A 19,172-nucleotide genomic window follows, 5' to 3' on the forward strand; every position below is an offset into this window, starting at 1 on the left:
CACAGTATGAGTAAGAGGAGATAAAGCTTGGAGATGATTGGATGATTTCAATCGTAAGAGAAGGTATTAGAAGACTCTATATTCTAAAGCTCTTGTTAATAACGAGCAAAGGCAACGATAAACGACAAATTCTATGAGGTATATACATATTTTGTTTTTTTATTTACATATCATTCTTAGGGGTTGAGGTATGGCCCCGGCTTCTCTATTGATTGTTACAGTGATCTATTTGATTGATTTACCATTTAAAGTTTGTATTCTTTTAAGCAATAGCACATGCCTTAATAAAGAATGTCTTATCGTAATCTCAAGTTGAAATGCTAAAATCTTTGTGAAAAAGATTGTTTTCTTAAAGAAGGTGACATGGATCCTAGTCATATGGTTTAGTGAGTAAATGGATTGTTATCTTGGTTAAATTAAGGTACAGGTATAACTTCTCCCTGCCTTGACGCTGCCCCGTTCTTGTGCTTGTATAGCCGGACGGCGGAGACGTTAGTAAGGCCCGGAGTTGGCCCATGGTATCCCTCATACCATTGGGAGAATGAGGTTTGCCGATTGAGGTAAGTGATTGTGATGATGCTGCCTAGTTCTGAGGGCCCAGGCTAGTGCGATGAATTAGCCCACCCGATGGAGCCTGAGAGGGCGACAGGCCAGCTTGAGTCCTCGCCAGCGGCCGACGATGAGGTGTATGGTCCCGTAGGGTTTTGCCCAGCATGTAGAGGCTGGAAGGCCGAATTCTAGATCATCGGCGGTATAAAGGAAAAGAATAAGAGAGCCGGTTTGGCTTGTATGAAATTGATTCATGTTTAAACTTTGTTTTTATAAATCTTGTCTTTGGTATGATTGTATTGTAGAAAAAGGCTATTTTAATAAACCTTGTGAAAAGGGCCTTAATTAAGGAACATGTTTATTTATGTCAAACAGTGTGGTAGGATTAATTAGAAAACAAATTGACGCGTGAGTAGGGTGGAAAGTGGGAGGATGGAATGCCCCGACGGCACCATCCTACGGACGGGTGGACCCGATTAGTCGGGTAGCTTTCCAACAGATTAAGTGAAAGCCCTACGCTAGATAAATAGGTTCTCGGGCAACTCTATTCTAGAAGACTAGGCCAGCGGCTGTGCCTTGCATGGATGAGGAAAAAAGCGTTGCCTCTAGAAATCAAGTCTTATAGTTACCCAATTTATGTGATCAATTATCTTATGGGTGATTTGATTTTAGAAGACCACGCTCCCCCTACGGGATAGAACTAGGTCTTACCTATGAATCGTATCCTTGAATCTCTGTACGGTCAAGGTGTCGATGAGTAGGAAATTTTCTCTAAGATAAGACTTAGTGGACTATCTTAAGTGTTTCCCCTATTTGTGGAAGGGGGGGAACCTTACAAATCACGTCTTAATTACTCACTAATTATATCTTAATTACTTATTAATCACGTCTTAATTACTCACTAACCACGTCTTAATTATTTGCTAATCACTTTGTTAATGATGTTGATTCTAGTATTTGATCCACCATAGCTCATCCATTGCTGTAATTTCAACAGAAGAGAGGAAAGAAGAGAGACCTGCAATGTCTCTTGGAACGGAGGTTGTCCTTTGAGAAAGGCCGGGTTTGCTTTGTCTTAAGCTTTTTGAGATGTATGGGATGGGAACATGGATTTCTACATTGGTTTCCCTATGATGTTCATCTCCTAGGTCTCTAAGATATTCCGCCACCCTATCTTTCTGTTGGAGGTATCTTCTTCTTCTGTTAACTCTTGAGAAGTGGTTGGTTTGGAAGTTTGCCAAGGATAAACCTGAGCATCATGCGGAGGTCTCTAGTTTGAGACAGACGAGCATGGTTCGAGGTAGGCGCAGTAGGAGGTTAGCTTCCAACTGAGCTTGGCACTCACGAACTAACTCTTGGGCGACTTGGAGCCTTTCTTTTTCCTTAATAGGATTCAGATACTCCATAAGCTTTTTGGGTAGCTGATGGGGGTCAATGGGTTCTTGGGTGTGGGCTACGGTACGTAGCATATCTTCTTCTTCAGATAAAGAAGTCGAAGGACGAGTAGCTGTGCCGCCAGAGTTAGAACTGCTTTTGATAATCACTTGGCTTTCACCCTTCCCAACCTTGGTGGCTTTCTTTCGTGAGCGTCGAGCTACGTGAGCTTGTTTAGGGGCTCTTTCTTGGTCCTGGTTTTGAGAGGTTGATGTCTCTGCAGCTGGATGTGCTCCGGCCCTTTGCCAGTTCTGTAGTCTGGTTACCGCGTTGAGGGGGACTGCTCGAATGAAACCATTTCTAACACTTAGCAGGTTAAGGCTGGTGCTGGGATTAGCTTCGTGAGCCTTTCGAGTTGTCCCTGGTCTTAGCGGCCAGTCTTTGGCGCGGGAGCACCTACAGGGGCACTCGCCATTCTATTCCTGTTAGGATACTCAGCCACTTGGTGAGGTCCACCACAATCATAACACTGTATGGGTGGTCTTCTCGTTGTTCGATTCATATTCCTAGCCCATGATATTGGGGGGGTACATGGTACATTTGATCACCCTCCATGACATAGTGACTGAGAATTTGTGAGGGCGGGCTCATGGGCTCTTGGGTTTCATAAGTGGGAGTCTCTAGGATTTCTCCCTCATTCTTATCCTCGACGAGTTCTGTCAGGGTTATTTGACGAACTGGTGCGACTCTGGGTAACAGGGGGCTGTGGGCTTTGGTGGGAGAGCTGGGGGTGGTAAGGGCATTTTTGGTACCCTAAGGATTCCTCTTTGGGCCACTTCTCGGCCGGATTGAGGAGCGTTGTGATGTGCAGGGGCTGGCAAAGCCAGCAGTTTCCCTAGGGTTGGTGGGTAGTACCTAAGGCATAGCTCGAGTTAAAGCAGCCTTGTGATGGTAGCACTTAGAGATCTCGTGGTTGCCCCACTTCACACAGTAGGTACAATAGAGACTTGGGCGGGGTCTCAGATGAGGACATTCAGTGCCACTATGGTTTTCTCAACAGGTTGGGCACCATACGAGTTCCCTTCTAGGATAAAGATAGACCCCCGAATCCCAACCTTGGTTGATTCTCCATTGTTGGGTCATTTGTTGCATTAGGGCGGTGGCCAGTTGCTCCATACTTTGTCCAGACGTGGACTCCTTACCCTTATTAGAGGTTTTGTGCTAGTGGTCTTGAAGGAGGCTTCTAATGTGCCTTTGTGGAGTTGTCCGGAACGTGTTCCCTTGAAGTTATCCTCAAATTTAAGAGCACTCCTGAAGCATTGTTCAAAAGAGGTGTGTCCCAAGGAGTTGCGCAGGGGAATATCTTGAAGTCCCTCAAAAAATCTCCCAAATAACCTCTCATCAGAGAACTTGTCTGCAATACTACAGCGTGAGTGGAGATATCTGACACTATTTATGTAATCTCTGATGGTTTTGCTCTCATTTTGTTTGACATTGTTGCTCTCATTTTGTTTGACATTGTTGAGCTGTTCAAACAGGGCTCCATCAGGTACCTTGACGAGAATACCCCATTTTGAAAGCTTCTTTTAGAGCCTTGAAGGAAGCTTTATCTTTCGCTTTCAAAGATTTGAACCATTGGCCAACTTTGCTATCCAAGGTAAGGCCAAGGCTCCTTATCTTAGTCTGATCGTCTATATAGCCAAATGCTTCCAGATCTGATTAAACATCTCCAGGTGAGTAACGGGGTCACTTGTTCCATCGAACTTCGTGTGATCAGCTTTGAGATGTTTGCTAGTTTGGTTCATTCCTGCCTAGGTTGAACTACTGCAAGGGAAGTAATGCTAGCTGCCACCCCTCTTCCTATTTCCATGGCAATTCTTAACATTTCAAGTGTCAACCCTATCATGGTGGGAGCAGCTGGTGCAGGTTGGGGAATAGATTGTGGAGGAGTCGAACCAGGCGGATAGTAGACCAGTGGGGGTCTTAGTCCTCTGGGAGGACCAGGTTGTGGCCCACGTGGTCCCGTTTGGTACACTGGGTGTGCCCCTTGAGGTGGGTACTGCTGATAGACCGGCGGGCCCTGTTGTGGCGATGGGCCTGGGTGGACTCATTCTCTTTGGTATGATGTCTCGGGCCGTAGTAGGGAAGATGGACATGGTTCTTGATTTAACAAGGTTTTCGGAGCTCTGAATGAGTCTGCCACCCCTAAGACAGGTATTGCTCTCCAGTCTGGTAGCTGGGTCTGGGTTTGATGGCTCTTGCTCTGGACGACTTCCACTCTAGGGTCTAGAGAAGGAGTGGGCCCACGTTCTTGACGTTGATCCATGTCTCTCATTCTTGGTTGCAGTTCTACGGTCTGTGTTTCCCAGGATAAAATTACGGAGCCTTGATGCAAAACTTTACTGAGAATAAGTTAGAGAGATAGGAGCAGGTTCCTAGATAGATGGTCTGTCTCCATACACTGTGGTTCGAACTCTCTTGCCTCAAGTTCTGGAGTCCCTCGTCCACTATTGGGGAGGTCCTCGCTCTCGCTAGTACTGTTAAAGACGAGCACCGTTTGACTCCACGCGATAATTATCGATGGGTCTAATCTGATTTGCGAAAGAGGCGTCTAAAGAGCTCACTTCGTCAAAGAGAGGGTTATTTCTCACCAACCTACCCGAGCGTAGGTGCATGGAAATATAGAAGTACTGTGCAGAACCCTCTATGAAAAGATGAGTTTTTTTTTAAAAAAAATTTGCTCTCCAGTCTGGTAGCTGGGTCTGGGTTTGATGGCTCTTGCTCTGGACGACTTCCACTCTAGGGTCTAGAGAAGGAGTGGGCCCACTTTCTTGAGGTTGATCCATATCTCTCATTCTTGGTTGCGGTTCTACGGTCTGTGTTTCCTAGGATAAAATTGCGGAGCCTTGATGCAAAACTTTACTGAGAATGAGTTGGAGAGATAGGAGCAGGTTCCTAGATAGATGGTCTGTCCCCATACACTGTGGTTCGGACTCTCTTGCCTCAAGTTCTGGAGTCCCTCGTCCACTACTGCGGAGGTCCTCGCTCTCGCTAGTACTGTCAAAGACGAGCACCGTTTGACTCCATGCGGTATTTATCGATGGGTCTAATCTGATTTGCGAAAGAGGCGTCTAAAGAGCTCACTTTGTCGTCGTCGAAGAGAGGGTTATTTCTCACCAACCTACCCAAGCGTAGGTGCATGTCGAAATATAGAAGTACTGTGTAGAACCCTTTGTGAAAAGATGAGAGTTTAAATTTTTTTAAAAGAAACGACCGTACACTTGTGAGCGAACGGGTGTATGCTCCTCAGTGAGAGAAGGAACGGACGTTTCTTGACTGGCACGGCGTGCGCTTTGAATAAATTAGGATGGAATGAGCGTACACTTTTGGTGAGGAAGGGAACAGATGTTTGGAATGAAGCCAATTGGAATGGGCGTGGCAAGCTGATGCCGTGGGCGTTCGCTTCAAGATTGGCACGAGCGTTCGCTCTCCGAGAGGAGAAGGAACGGACGTGTGAGTTTATGGGCTGCGTGGAACGGACGCGGCAAGCTGCAATAGAGGAACTTGAATGGGCTTTCGCTCCAGGATGAGGAGCGAACGGGTGTGGTAATACTTGGAACGGGCGTACGACTTGGAATGTACGTTCGTGGCACTGTCAGGCACGGAATTTTCAAATCTGATTGGCTTACAGGTCTGACAGCCACTCTGACATTACAAACTTCTCCTAGTTTAAATGCACTTCAATGCACATGAGGCCCAATTACATGCAATTAAACTAACTTTAATGGTCCTACCAAATTTAGGCAGCAAATCTATTAGATTTGGATTGCAGGTAGAAGGAACGGTGTGGCAGAGTTGGAACGGGCGTTCCCTAAACTTGCCCACAGATGTTTGCTTCTTATAAAATGCTAGCAAAATGCAATTTTGCATGGGAACCTCTCCAATCAACACTTGGTTCAGGCACCTTCCCAGGGTTTTTTGATATTTTTGTTTTTACAAAGAGCTAGAGCTAGTCTCTAGCTACTTATTGATACCTACAATGCATGGTTTAAGCTAATGGATTGAAATTAATTGAGTGATTAAGTAGAAATGCAAACATGAAGAAAAACATAGAAATTGAAAATTGCTTGGACAAATAGGAGCACTTACTTGCTTCTCCCCGCTCTCGGTGAAGAATCAAATGCTTTGATGCTTAATTAACGATCCAAACTCTGGGTAATCTCCAACAAAACACAAAACAAATAATGCTAAATAATCAACCAACCGGTGGATTTCATTCCAACCGGGCAAAATCAAGCTCTAGCTAAAGAATCAAGTAGCGGACCCTAAGCCAAATGCCACTCCCCACCACCAGCAGCGGTGCCAAAGATGTTAATGAATTAACATGCTACCTCACAAGCAGCATAAGAGAGAACAAGAAGAGAGTGCATGCAAGGGTCAAATCCGGTGATTTGTACTTGGCCAACCCTATTAGGGTTAACTCCCCAATGTGAGGCCGCTAGAGGCTCACTCTACACTCTCTTTATGTCACCCAAAGAGAGATCCAAGTAAGCTAGGTAGGAGCAAGAGGGAAGGAGCTATGGAGATCTCAACCTCCACCTCAAGCCAATCGTATGCAAACAAGACAAGATGAAGAGCAATGAGAAGGGAGTGAAAGAGAGAAGAGAGAGCAACACCATTCCTATTCACATACACCAACAATCACAAGTAAGTAAGCCACCACCATAAGCTCAAAAGAGAGAAGACAAAACTCAATTGGGACAAATGGGATTGTCCCTTTTCATATTTTGTAAAATGTCTTATATACATGAGCTCATATTTACAATGTCCGGCCTCCTAATAATTACAAATGGGGACCCAAAACTAGTCTTCCTAGTTTATCTAGCTCTATGTACATCAATTCCGTATAACCGGCATTACGCAAGCCATAAGCTCGGTCATTCCATGTCTCATTTACAATTGGCGCTTAACGCAGTTACAAAAAGATGAATACAAAAAGATGAATTACAAAGGAAGTATAGTAGCCGTGGTGGCGAAAGGTCATGTTAACCAGAGTTAACAGTCTTATGAAGGCTATTCTAGTGTATATTTACTAAGATTCAAAATTGTGAGACTTATATTACTAGAATTTTAAAATGATGCCTTAAAATGGGACTTATAATAGTAATCTAATGAAATTATACTTAGTCTCATCAATGTATTCTTTTGAAAATGAAAATTCCTTCTACTCCCACCAAAAAAATCCTTAAAAAGTAAAATTTTGATATTTGGTTTCTAACTAAAAGATATTTAATTTGTGTATTAAAATTTACGATATTAAAAAGTGGACTTGATATAGTCTCAAATTTCATAATAATGTTTTTAGAGCCAATTAAAGCATCAATATAATCTTTTGTGCAAGACACACACTAGTTGTGGATTGTATCCTCAATTGGCTAGCTGACTAGAGCAACTGACTAGAACATGCATCCGTTAATGAAGCTTGTTTAAAAATTTATTAGATCATTCATAAAAGTTGATGCTACATACATGGACCAGCCAAGAGGAGATTCCATGCATGGAAAGCCGTCCGAAAACTATAGAAAAACACTAGGGCTCCTCAATGCATTTGCCTTTTGGTATATGAGTAGGAAACATCGGAGTATGGTAAGTTCACAATTCAATTTGCAAGCAACTGGGGTGTGCCTAAAGATAGAAGGTACGAAGGGGGACACGTGAATGTGGAGGAAGCCACAAGAATAGAAGAAGAGGCAAGATAAGAGAGAGAGAAGCTGAAGTAGCTAGCCAAAGTAGCAGCTTGGGTACTTGAACAACGCATTAATAGACATGGTGAAGTTAAAGTTGGCACATCAGTACATACCCCAATGGAAGAGGAACAACAACACGAAGGGGGCTCCTCTCATGTGGTAGGAATATCAAGATGAGAGAATGAACCGACTAGAAAGTATGATAGTGACTCTGGCAAAAAAGATGTCGAACACCAGGACACATCCCAAGCACCGGCAGGGCAACAAAAGAAGCCAGCATGAGAGAGACGAGTACGACTTACAGGACGAGGGGTATGGCAAGTACAAGCCGCTCCCTCTAGAGAAATACATGGGACAAAGAGACTCACTGATAGACTATCTCATCATGAACAAGGTTTCTAACCGACATTGAACCAGAGTTACATCATGCTTGCTATTATCAAGGGATGCATACAATTGGTTTCTTACAAAGGGATCCTGGCTTAGAGGTGGGAAGACTTTAAGGAATAACAGGTATACTTTGTGCCACGAAGTGAAGTGTTTCAGGTGTGCGTGATGACTAGAGAAATCTCAAACAAGCAGATGGCAAGTTAAGGGAGTACATCAGTAAGTACCACCAACTTATGCTACAAATCATTGAAATTGATGCAATAGACCACTTACATGGTTTCCTGTTCGGGTTATGAGATTGGACCCAACAAGAGATTGAAAAGTAGGAACCTGACAACATTGAGGCACGACAGAACGACTTTCAGACACAGAGAGTAGAAAATGGCATAACAAGCCAAACTCGGTTAGAACAGTTGGGTCGAAACCGAGTGGAGCCATGGTACCCCCGAGTCATTATGAACAAGTCCGGGGAAGTGAAATTAGCAGGGAGAGTATATTGGGGCGAGGACTGTCCCAAAACTCAACTATAGGATGACTTAAAAACTTTGCCAGATGGCCTCCCACTAGGGCATGCAAGTATTGTAGGGGCATGCATTATGATGATTAGTGTAACAGACGGCCCTCTCAAAGCAGAGTGAACACTATTCAGGCATAAGGGCAGGAGGAACAATATGATAGAGTGGAAAGACTTAGAATCACAGAAATTGAAGAGCCAAAATCATCCTCTAGAAGAGGCAAGAGCCCTCCAATGAGTGGGAGAAGTGTAGGTTAGACCGAGATGCACGGCAATGTAGGTACCGACTATATAGTGGAATAGTAGATCATGCTGGACATAGGAGCCACCCACAATTTTATCACACCAGCATGTGCTAGGAAGTTGGGAGTGAGGGTGAGCACTCCAATAAATTTTCAGTATTGTTTGCACAAGGAAATGACAATAATGTAAAAATGGCCTATAATGTGGCAATACAGGCAGATTGGAAAGCTCGCTTGCCTGTAAAATGGCCTATAATGTGGTAGTATAGGCAATGATGTAAAGATGGCCTATAATGTGGCAATATAGGCGGAGTGGAAAGCCCGCTTGCTTGTAAAATGGCCTATAATGTGGCTATAAAGGCGGGCGAGTGGAAAGCTCGGCTAGACTTCATAGTGGTACCCATGGATGCCTTTGAGGTGATTGTGGGACTCACATAGGTGGATAAGTATCTCATTGCGTTTATGGGAAAGGGAGTGAACACCATGATACTAGATATGCAGGGGTAAGGAGTGATGATTCAATGCACCCGACACCGAGGGAGAATGTTAGATGATGGCAAACAAGCGGATGCCAACAATAGTGGGAGCAAAGCTAAGAGCAATGTGATCCACTACGAGAACTTGTGAGATTTGAGGCTAGGATCTTCACATTCTTGTGTGCCATAGTCCAAAAATGTACATGTGAAAGTTAGTGGCAACTTATAGAACAAAATCTTGAGGCCAAATCTGTCTACTAAGGTTCTTTGTCTCTTCCAAATGGTTGCATCTTCTATTGTATATATTTTGTTGAAGGTTAGCACAAACCCTTATGTAACAACATCAACCGTTATGTGATTTAGGCTTTGAGGATGAGTTTAACCAAGCATGGACAATATTAACTTCTTGTGGGCAACAGATGTGGACATTGAGATGATGAATCAGTTAACATTAGCAATCACATCATGAATATAATCATTTGTGTAGGACTCTTACTAGGTGTGGGATGTATGCCCAATCAACTAACTACCTAGAGCAACTATGTAGGACATCATGAATATAATCATTTGTGTAGGACTCTTACTAGGTGTGGGATGTATGCCCAATCAACTAACTACCTAGAGCAACCGACTAGAACATGCACTCCTTAGTGAAGATCATTTGGGAAAATATTAAGTCATTTAGAGGTTGAATCTAGACATAAGTACAACCAAGAGGAGATTCCATGCATGAAAAACTATTCAAAACAATATAGGGATCAATTATTATTTTTAGAATGAAAGGCTCTGCCTTAGGTAAGGAATATAGTATTTTGAGAATGAAAGGCTCTGCCGCCTTAGGTAAGGAATATAGTCTTTTGAGAATGAAAGGCTCTGCCTAGTGTGCAAGCTCTCTGTGTGTGTGTGTGTATGTGTAAAAAAAAAAACTTAAGCCGCATACTCCACATATATAGACATAAGATGTATTATGTAGAGATTAACTCTATTTTCAAATAAGCTCTATGTGTGTGTGTTAAAAAAAAAAACTTAAGCTGTGTGTGTGTGTGTGTTAAAAAAAACTTAAGCCACATACTGCACATATATAGACATAAGATGTATTACGTAGAGATTAACTCTATATTCACACGGATAGTTGTGCTAAGATGTTGAATTAGGGCACTTTAGAGGCCAGTGCCACTAACAATCATAGAACAGGTAATACATGTAATTAAACCATTAGGCAAGCCCATATCAGTGTGACAGAGAAAAAATAAAATTGAGCTAAACATTGTAACTAAAGGTGGATTCTAGGAGAAGGGTTGAGCTTCATTGTAGAAACTATTGCCACATACAATAACTTGAAACAAAAGGGAAAGTGTTAGTACCCCACACCATCCAAAAACAATAAAAGGAAAAGTAAAAGGAATATTTGTGGAAAGGCACGTGTCATTGCATTTTTCCACGTTATAGTTGTCACATTTTGAAGCCATTATATAGCTAGCATGTGCTATTTGTGGAATCATACTAAAGAGTTAGATACAAATAGAAGAGGCAGCATATGATGAGACATTCTTATTAATGTAGTGGCAGAGCAATACAAAGCCCAACAACACGAGGTCTTTTAACAACATGAAGCCCAATAGCAAGAGGACTCTCAACATTTTAATGAACCATCCCTCCTATGTTTCCTCGTAGTGGAATGTCATCTCAGCAAGGGATTGGTGGAATGCTTTTTGATGACGATGATGGAGACAAGTTAGCAAAGAGAGGAAAGAACATAATTGTGGATTCTAAGGGGAAAGAACCTCTTTAAGAAACATTAACCACCTCCATTATTAGTAGCCTCTTTGAGCAATCAAAATCTTGCATGTTTACTATATTTCATGGCTGAGCAATTTTGGAGTTGACTAAATATCAAAACAAATGTTTGAAGTTGATTGATTTTGTTTGCAAAGCTTTATAATTTAGAAATGGAACATTGTTTGATTTGGATACTCAAGGATACCCCACACTTTCTTAGTGCCTTGTTTTGCAGATGTTGGTATACATCACCTCATTATTGCTTAAAGATTGTCTCTTTGAGAACGGTATTAAAAGGCAGGTCCTTCTTTTCCACGCAATGAGTGCGGGGCCACAAATTAAGCACCATTGAAGAAATTGGTAAAGTGTGCAAAACCAGATTGGTTTTTCACAACCATGAATATCCATAGATATTCACACCAAAAAATAACGAGAGTTAGTTAGAGATAGTACAAAAGATGAATGAGTTAGATTGGTAACATGTAAGCAGTTGATATGATGTTAATGAAACACTTCTTTTTTGGCATAAAAAATTGCACTAGTTTTTCACATTCGTGAATATCCAGAGATATTCACACCAGAAGGTTAGGTCTTTTTCTTATAGAGGGAAGCAAGTTGATGATAATAAACATGTTGATGATAGGATGTTGTTAATAAGCAAATACAAAGTGAGAGGTTGTTAGGGCATGGAAAACTAGAGTATTTTTTCATGCATGATTTTTTTGGACAAAATCATGGTCAAGAAATGTCAGCTTCAAACCCGATTTATCCCATTGAGGAGAAGCTCTTCACATAGATGAAGACATTTCTGCCAAGTATTTTACCGATGTGATCGAGTAAACGTTAACATTTATTAATAACGTTCTCCAAGCCCATTATTAATGTTAATTCACGTTAATATTAACAGTATTGATTTTTTACCACCTGAAATCTTACACTAGGCTCACCCATCATGCTTTAGTTCTTACAATTGGACGATATGGACTCCAATCTAGGTGCTTGCCATTGAATTTGTGATGTTGAATAATGCGCTATATGCAAAAAAATGTTTGTTGTTTTTAATATAGCTTGTTAACGTTGTGATCACGTTAACAATGTACATAAAATTTTTGCTTGATCACGTAAATAATAAATACCTGAAATTTGCCGCCTGCACTCATGTCGTGTACAAGCTCACATAGATTTGCTACATGAGCTGTTAGACGATGTTGCTCTTGTTAACCAGCTTTGAGCTGGTCTAGCTCACACAGAGCTTTCTATAGGTTGCCGTCTCTTAAACCTTGTCACCACACAGAGGCACATGGGCTGCTGCCCGCTTCTTTACATAGGTAGTTGAGCTGCTAAATCTGCTGCTCTGTGCTGCGGTTATCTATTGTGGCTGCTCATGTGCACAAAGCTTTCTATAGGCTACCGTCTCTTAAACCTTGTCACCAAGAAGAGAGGTCATTGAAGAAAGGTTTGCAGTGCTCGTATAGAACACTTGTCCGTTATTTTCGACACATTTCTGCTCACATAGGGATACATATTGATGCTGTAACCTTGTTTGCCTGCACAGTAGGGTTGGCTTGCTGAAGTAACGACCACAGAGAGCTACTGATTGTGATGACTGACACAAAGGATGATTTTCAGCCTAGATCTACCACACACCAAAGTTTTCCATCACGATGCCAATGCCACCTTTTTGATGATGCCACACATTGAGCAGTCGTCTATACAACCACTCTAAAAAGAGGCTCCCTCTCCAATGGTTGATGAAGGTCCCTCTTCTCTTCCTCTCTACTTGCCACAATGCAAGAGAGTTTGTCACCTCCCCCCCTCTCCCCTCTCTCTCTCTCTCTCTCTCTCTCTCTCTCTCTTTACTTAGAAATTAAAAGATCTCTCGCTATTTTTACCCACATAGAAATGCTTTCTTTCAAGCTCACAAATTATGAGATTGAAGCCCTCCCTCTACACACAACAGTGACTATGAATGAAGTAAAGAAGAAGCTCTCAAACTCTTCACAAAGCTAGGAATGTTCCACTCTCTCTTATGCCACTCAAAGAGGTGGGAGCCAAAAATTTCCAAATACGAAGTACATCTCACACAGATTCTCACAAAGAAGGAAATTGAAGAAAAACCTCACTAAGATTTGATGCCTAAATGACTCATGCTTTCTCACTTCACTCTTGCTGTAAGTGAAACAATGCAAGAAAAGACTCAATGATGGCCTTTACTAAACACACACTCACATAGAGTAACCCAAAAACACAAAGATACCCTCTCTCGACAACAAATGATTAAGGACACTCCCATGCCAGGGAGCTCGATATACCATATTAAAATATAATCGGTAAGATTATCATATGCCAAATGACCCAATCATTGATTGATCATGAGTCACTAGTAATCCTTGAAAGCTTAGTTAAAGAAATGCTATCCACTAAAGAACTTGTACTAATTAAGCATGAACAACACTAAGGATCACATATAGCAAGATCTAAAGCTTAACAATATGCAAGAGACAAGATATCCACTTAGAAATACTCACAAAAAGAAATTACAAATGCTAGAGCTCTCACCCATATGAGCTAGAGTGTCAGTCTCTCAAATATATAGGCTAACAAAGAGGAGGCACTTTGAGCTACTTGCCTAACCCACTTGGCCATGTGCCCTCCACCAAATAGAGGTGCCATGAATGGATGGGGGTCAACCTACGTGGCACACAATTAAACACAGGTATGCGAACCTTACCTTAGCCTATAATTTGATGTAATCTACTACAAAGGATTTATATATGACCATACAACACATGTATGTAGATCACATTTTCAACACCCCCCCCCCTTCTTTCCCATTTCAAACACCATCCTTATGGCGTGTCTTCTTCATGTTCGTGGTGGACACATTATGTAAGACTTGCTTTTATAAAATATATCCTTTGTCGACAAATGCATGTAATACATTCATATATTCTCTCGTGGACTCCTCCTACACACACATGCACAGAAGAAGCATTGTTGTACTCAAAAGGATTAGCTTCATCAATTGATATTGGTTAAATTATTGTTGGGTGCACTTCCATGTGTTGTGAACTAATGTATGTAGATCACATTTTCAACACCCCCCCCCTTCTTTCCCATTTCAAACGCCATCCTTATAGTGTGTCTTCTGCACGTTCGTGGACACATTATGTAAGACTTGCTTTTATAAAATATATCCTTTGTCGACAAATGCATGTAATACATTCACATATTCTCTCGTGGACTCCCCCCCCACACACATGCACATAAGAAGCATTGTTGTACTCAAAAGGATTAGCTTCATCAACAATTGATATTGGTTAAATTATTGTTGTGTTCCTAACAATTACTCTCTAAATTCAAGAAGGTGCACTTCCAAAGAGCATCCTTGTTTCGTGATAAGCAAATCAAAATTAGTTCACAACTACATTGATAATGGATCGTCTACTTTGTTAGTGTTGTGTGAATGTGGATCGATTAACTAAGGCTGTAATGCTTAATTATTAAACATCAAAATATTATTTTGTTAGTGTTGTGGATCGATTAACGAAGGCTGTAATGTATAATTATTAAACATCAAAATATTATTTCTTCAATATGTGATTTTTTATATTTTAAATATACAAGAGAAGCCACTATTTTAAATCTTCAAATATGAAGGGGACTCGACGATTCACACACACACACACGTGCGCCTCAACGACCGCCCATTTTAGGGAGGTAAACTTCGTGGGGCTGAGTAAAAGTCGCTCAAGACCTACAGCCTGCCACGCGCGAGGCTGGTAAAAGCCTGCTCCTGTCCAACACGTTAGCGCACAGACGCTGAAATGCAACAGGAAACCCTAATTTGGTCTCCCCCTTCAACTCTCTGCCCTTTCAAACTATCAGGTATGTCTTCTTGATGGATCTCTCACTTCGTTTGTGAACCATGCGTCATGTGTTCACAATTCTCTCCTCTTCGTGCTGCTTTTGTGCTCATTCTAGATTTTTATAAAAAAATACCTAGAATGGAGAAGAAGAAGGCACAAGAAAGCCTTTATATCTAAGCGAGGGGGGTTGTTCATGGATCTCATCTCAACTTTCGGGAAGGGATCCCCTGCTTCAACACAAGGAGGGTGGATATACACTCCCTTGTCCACAGCTCTTTTTTTTGTGCTCTTTCATGCTGGTAGCCACGGTGTCTCTGTGTGTGAGGCCCTCAGAAAACTAGTCAGCCAGGGTTACTCCAAGCTTCTGAATTCAAACAGCTATTCACGAGCACTTCAAGTAAAGTTCGCCCTCAGAAGTTGCCCTGCATTTAAAGAGCTTGACAGCAGGAGGTTCATCTTAAGGTATAACAAAGAAGCTGAATACCGAGACCGCGGCATTTTGTTGCGCAAATTTAAAAAATCTTATGGCAAAAAACAGGGAAAATGCATGTCCATGGCAGGTCCATATGGCGAATCAGATGAGAAAGGCTTATGTTTGGAAGGTCCATGTAACAAACCAAGGACAACGCATGATAAAGGGTTATGTATGGAAGGTCCACGTAGCCAACCAAGAACAACACATGAGAAAGGCTTGTATATGATAAGTCCATGCGACCGACAAAGAACAGTGCACACCCTTCCATTGACAACACACGATAAAGGATTACTTAGTTTAGGTTCTTGTGGCTCATCAACATTAAGTTATGCAGATGCTCAACCCTTTGACGGCAGGAGGAATGGGAAGGTCGAACGGTGCTATATGACAGATGAAAAGCATTGGGGCTGCATCCAACACACAAACTTGGGGTCTCTCTACTCTGACCACAGCAGTCAGAATCGGAGAAGTGAGAGAGAATCTCCGCCATGTAAGGACCAGGGTCAGAAGCCACAGTTTTTACGCATGGAAAAGTGGGACTTCATTATCGATAACTTGTCAGGGCAAAGCAGGGAAAAGCATCAAGAAGAGAAGCCTAAGCTGAATAGGTGTCGTAGAACTGATGGCAAGCGTTGGCAGTGCTTTAAGCAAGTACAATTGGGCTCTATTTATTGCGAGCATCATCATAAAACAAGAAAAAGGGGGCTTAAGTCTAAGGGTGATGGATCTGGACATATCATTGGAGCTAGAGAGGCAACACAACAACTGCAGTCATTAGATGTGCCAAGTAAAGAGAGCACAGGCAAGCATGTCATTGATGAGAAGGGGGAAGCCACTCTGCCAGAGCCAACGACCGTTGCAAAAGAACAAAACTGGGCATTATGTGGTTCTGAGGCACATGGTGTAGTGAGTTATTGCAATGTCGTGATGGAAAAAAAAATGCATGAAGGACAAGGAGCAACAAAACTAGAGCTGCATGCATCAGAGTCAGGTGATTTGGAGGACCTGCAAAGATCAATGAAAAAACCAAAGTTAATGGGGCATGGGCTATCTGTACCTCTAGAGGTGAAACAAGAGGTCCTAGAGGCATGTACTGTAGCTGAAAATTTGAGTGCAGATTATATAGGAAATCCTTTCCAGGATGGAAGTTCAAATGCAAAGAAAGCTGTAAATATGCGTCACTTTTTGCTTGAAGATTTCAATAGAAGACTTACAGAACTGCGAGATTTAAAGCAGTTAGAGGGGCGGGCCTCATATATGGACAGATCTTTAACTGTGTCGGAAAAAAGCACAGATGTACGAGGCAAGGCACAGCAGTGTCACAGAAAGGATGGAAAAGGATGGCAATGTTCTAGACAGTGCGAGCCTGGGTACATTTATTGTGATCACCATCAAGGGCGACGCTCCAGAGGAAAGAGCTCTATTAATGGTGAGGAAAAGCTGATTCTACAGCTTGAGCTAGACAAACATGTTCTAGGAACATGCCTGAAGGGGCATCCAGACACACAAGTGCTGCGGGTAGCCATAGATATGCCACAGTCTGTAGTCAATGGCTTGAAAACCAAGGCCAGCCAACCTGGCCAAATTGCAGGGGAGAGAGTTGCCGAGCAAGGACATGCCATTGAAGCATTGGGCTTTCTGAATTCTACCTGTGGCCTTGTTGCAGAAAGCGGGAACATTCAAGGTAAGAATGCTGCACAGCAGTTTGAAAGGTGTCACAGAAAAGACGGGAAGGGTTGGCAGTGCTCTCAGCAATGCAAACGTGGATCTATATACTGTGACCGACACCAAGGACGACGCTTTAAGGGTCGGCCAGCTGTTGATAGCCAGGAAAAGTTTGTCATTCCCAGAGAGCTAGAGAAGCAGGTTACCGAACGCCCCGGCAATGGGTGCACAGACTTGAAGCAGGTTTTACAGTTTGCAGTAGACATGTCTCACTCTAGTTTGAAGTTAACAGCCAAACCCAGCCAGCGAGGTCAAAGTATAGAAAGGAGAGGTGGTAATCAAGCTCACTCTAGTTCAAAGTCAATGGTAAACCCAATCCAGAAAGGTCAAAGTATAGAAAGGAGAAGTGGTAAGCAAGAAGTTCAGGGAGTACAAGCCTTTGGATTGAGGACTTCTTTGACTGCATCCGATGGCTGCTGCTGTGTGGAAGAAAGCACAACAGTGGAAACGAAGGGCAAAGAAGAAAAGTTGGAGAAGTGCCATAGAAGAGATGGGAAGAAGTGGCAGTGTTCTCAGCTATGCTTGCCTGGATATAATCATTGTAAGCACCATCAAGGAAGAGGCCGCAGAGTCAAGACTTAAACCACAAGACTGCAAGAAGAAGCTACAAAGGAGTGCCAAGGGAAAGCTGGAAGGCTTTCTTGCCAGCACGTTTTTTGCAAGAAGAAAATGCATTTCTTTCTAACCATGTGAAGTGCAATGAAAGCAGAGGTCTTTGCTCAACAATTGCAAGGCTTCTATCCACGATGATCATGTGGTAGTTTTGGAGTTGTGGGTGTTTGACTATTCCTCCTATGTTTGGTCTATGACCCTGAGTAGTGTCCATCGTCGTTTGCATGCCAAAGACATGGGTTAGTGAGGACAAATCATCTGTCTTTATTTTAATAGAGATGAGTACTTTCTCTGAATTGTATTGCTAGTATGGCGACCTATTTATGACTCGATTGAGCCACAGCCAGGGATCGAACCCGGTCCCTGCAATTTAGCAGGCCGGGACGATACCCACTCAGGCTGGTGTCCACTGGCTGTTTAGATTGATTTTAAGTACAAGCAGTGTGTCCAAGTTTATGAAGCCATTTTTATTTGCCTGTGTCTGAACATCTTTACTTTTCCTTTGTTCTACTCGCAGTTGGTTGGTGTGATTCACCCAGGCGGGTGTGACACTCGATTTAAATGGAATAGCATGCAAAGCTGAAAATGAAATAGCAACACTGATAAATATTATTGCAGTATTTTATTTTGTACAAATTCCATGGGCTTTCAAGCCAGGTTTTCCATGAGCAAGCTGTATGAAAACATGCTACCAACAAACAATCTGTGTCGGTGTAGATTGATGGAATGAAATTCCCATTGTAGATGAATAATCACAGGCAATCCTCACTTTCGTGTGGATGAGAGCACGTCACTGGTGTTCTAGGACACCACACAATTGTTACATGCGGAAGCTCTGGGAGTCTTCTTTCAGCTCTAAACACCATTTAGAACATGCTGATGCAGAAATGCAAATAGAAGAGAGAGTAGAGAGAGAGAGAGAGAGCTGGAAATTCAGTATATCATATAGTACAAAAAGGTACAAGGGATCTTGCAGCCATAGGCTGCACTCTTGAAAAGGTGAAATACCTAAAACTATGCCTAGCTCTATGACTCAGCCAGCAAGGGGCTGAATGAATAACACGATGAGCAATGTTGCCCTTTTATAGGCCTTGGGAGACATAGTGAACTGGCTGACCAGCAGTCGGCCAGCTCTTGGACAAGAAACCCAAGTCGGGTTGCAGCCGACTGCTGTCTAGCCAGCCGATAGATCTTTGCAGCTGACAGGAGATTCCTCTTCCATCACCAGTCCAGTACTTGCCAAATCTAGCAAATAATGCTCCAAATCTTTGGCTTTGATCCTTCTTTATCTGGTTGCACTCTAGGATTAGTCTTGGGATTAGCATGTACATGTGCATGCACATGACATCCCCCTCTGCTAAACTTGATGACGGGATTCCAATCTGTCTTTCTTGGATGACTGTCATCATCCCATTCTATT

At 42.4% G+C, this 19,172-nt stretch overlaps 1 protein-coding gene across 1 annotated transcript; it reads left to right on the plus strand.

The window, feature by feature from the left end:
* Positions 1 to 14,842: 14,842 nt before the first annotated feature.
* Positions 14,843 to 18,226, plus strand: LOC147624846 (uncharacterized). The gene is made up of 2 exons (XM_086818074.1): positions 14,843 to 14,959; positions 15,056 to 18,226. The coding sequence occupies exon 2, from the start codon at positions 15,134 to 15,136 to the stop codon at positions 17,720 to 17,722; it is 2,589 nt and encodes an 862-aa protein (XP_086674200.1). The 5' UTR covers positions 14,843 to 14,959; positions 15,056 to 15,133; the 3' UTR covers positions 17,723 to 18,226.
* The last annotated feature ends 946 nt before the right edge of the window (positions 18,227 to 19,172 follow it).

The sequence above is a fragment of the Cibotium barometz genome, chromosome 24 (genome assembly GCF_041138505.1).
Source record: "Cibotium barometz isolate CiBa-2024 chromosome 24, ASM4113850v1, whole genome shotgun sequence".
In the NCBI taxonomy this organism is placed as follows: domain Eukaryota; kingdom Viridiplantae; phylum Streptophyta; class Polypodiopsida; order Cyatheales; family Cibotiaceae; genus Cibotium; species Cibotium barometz.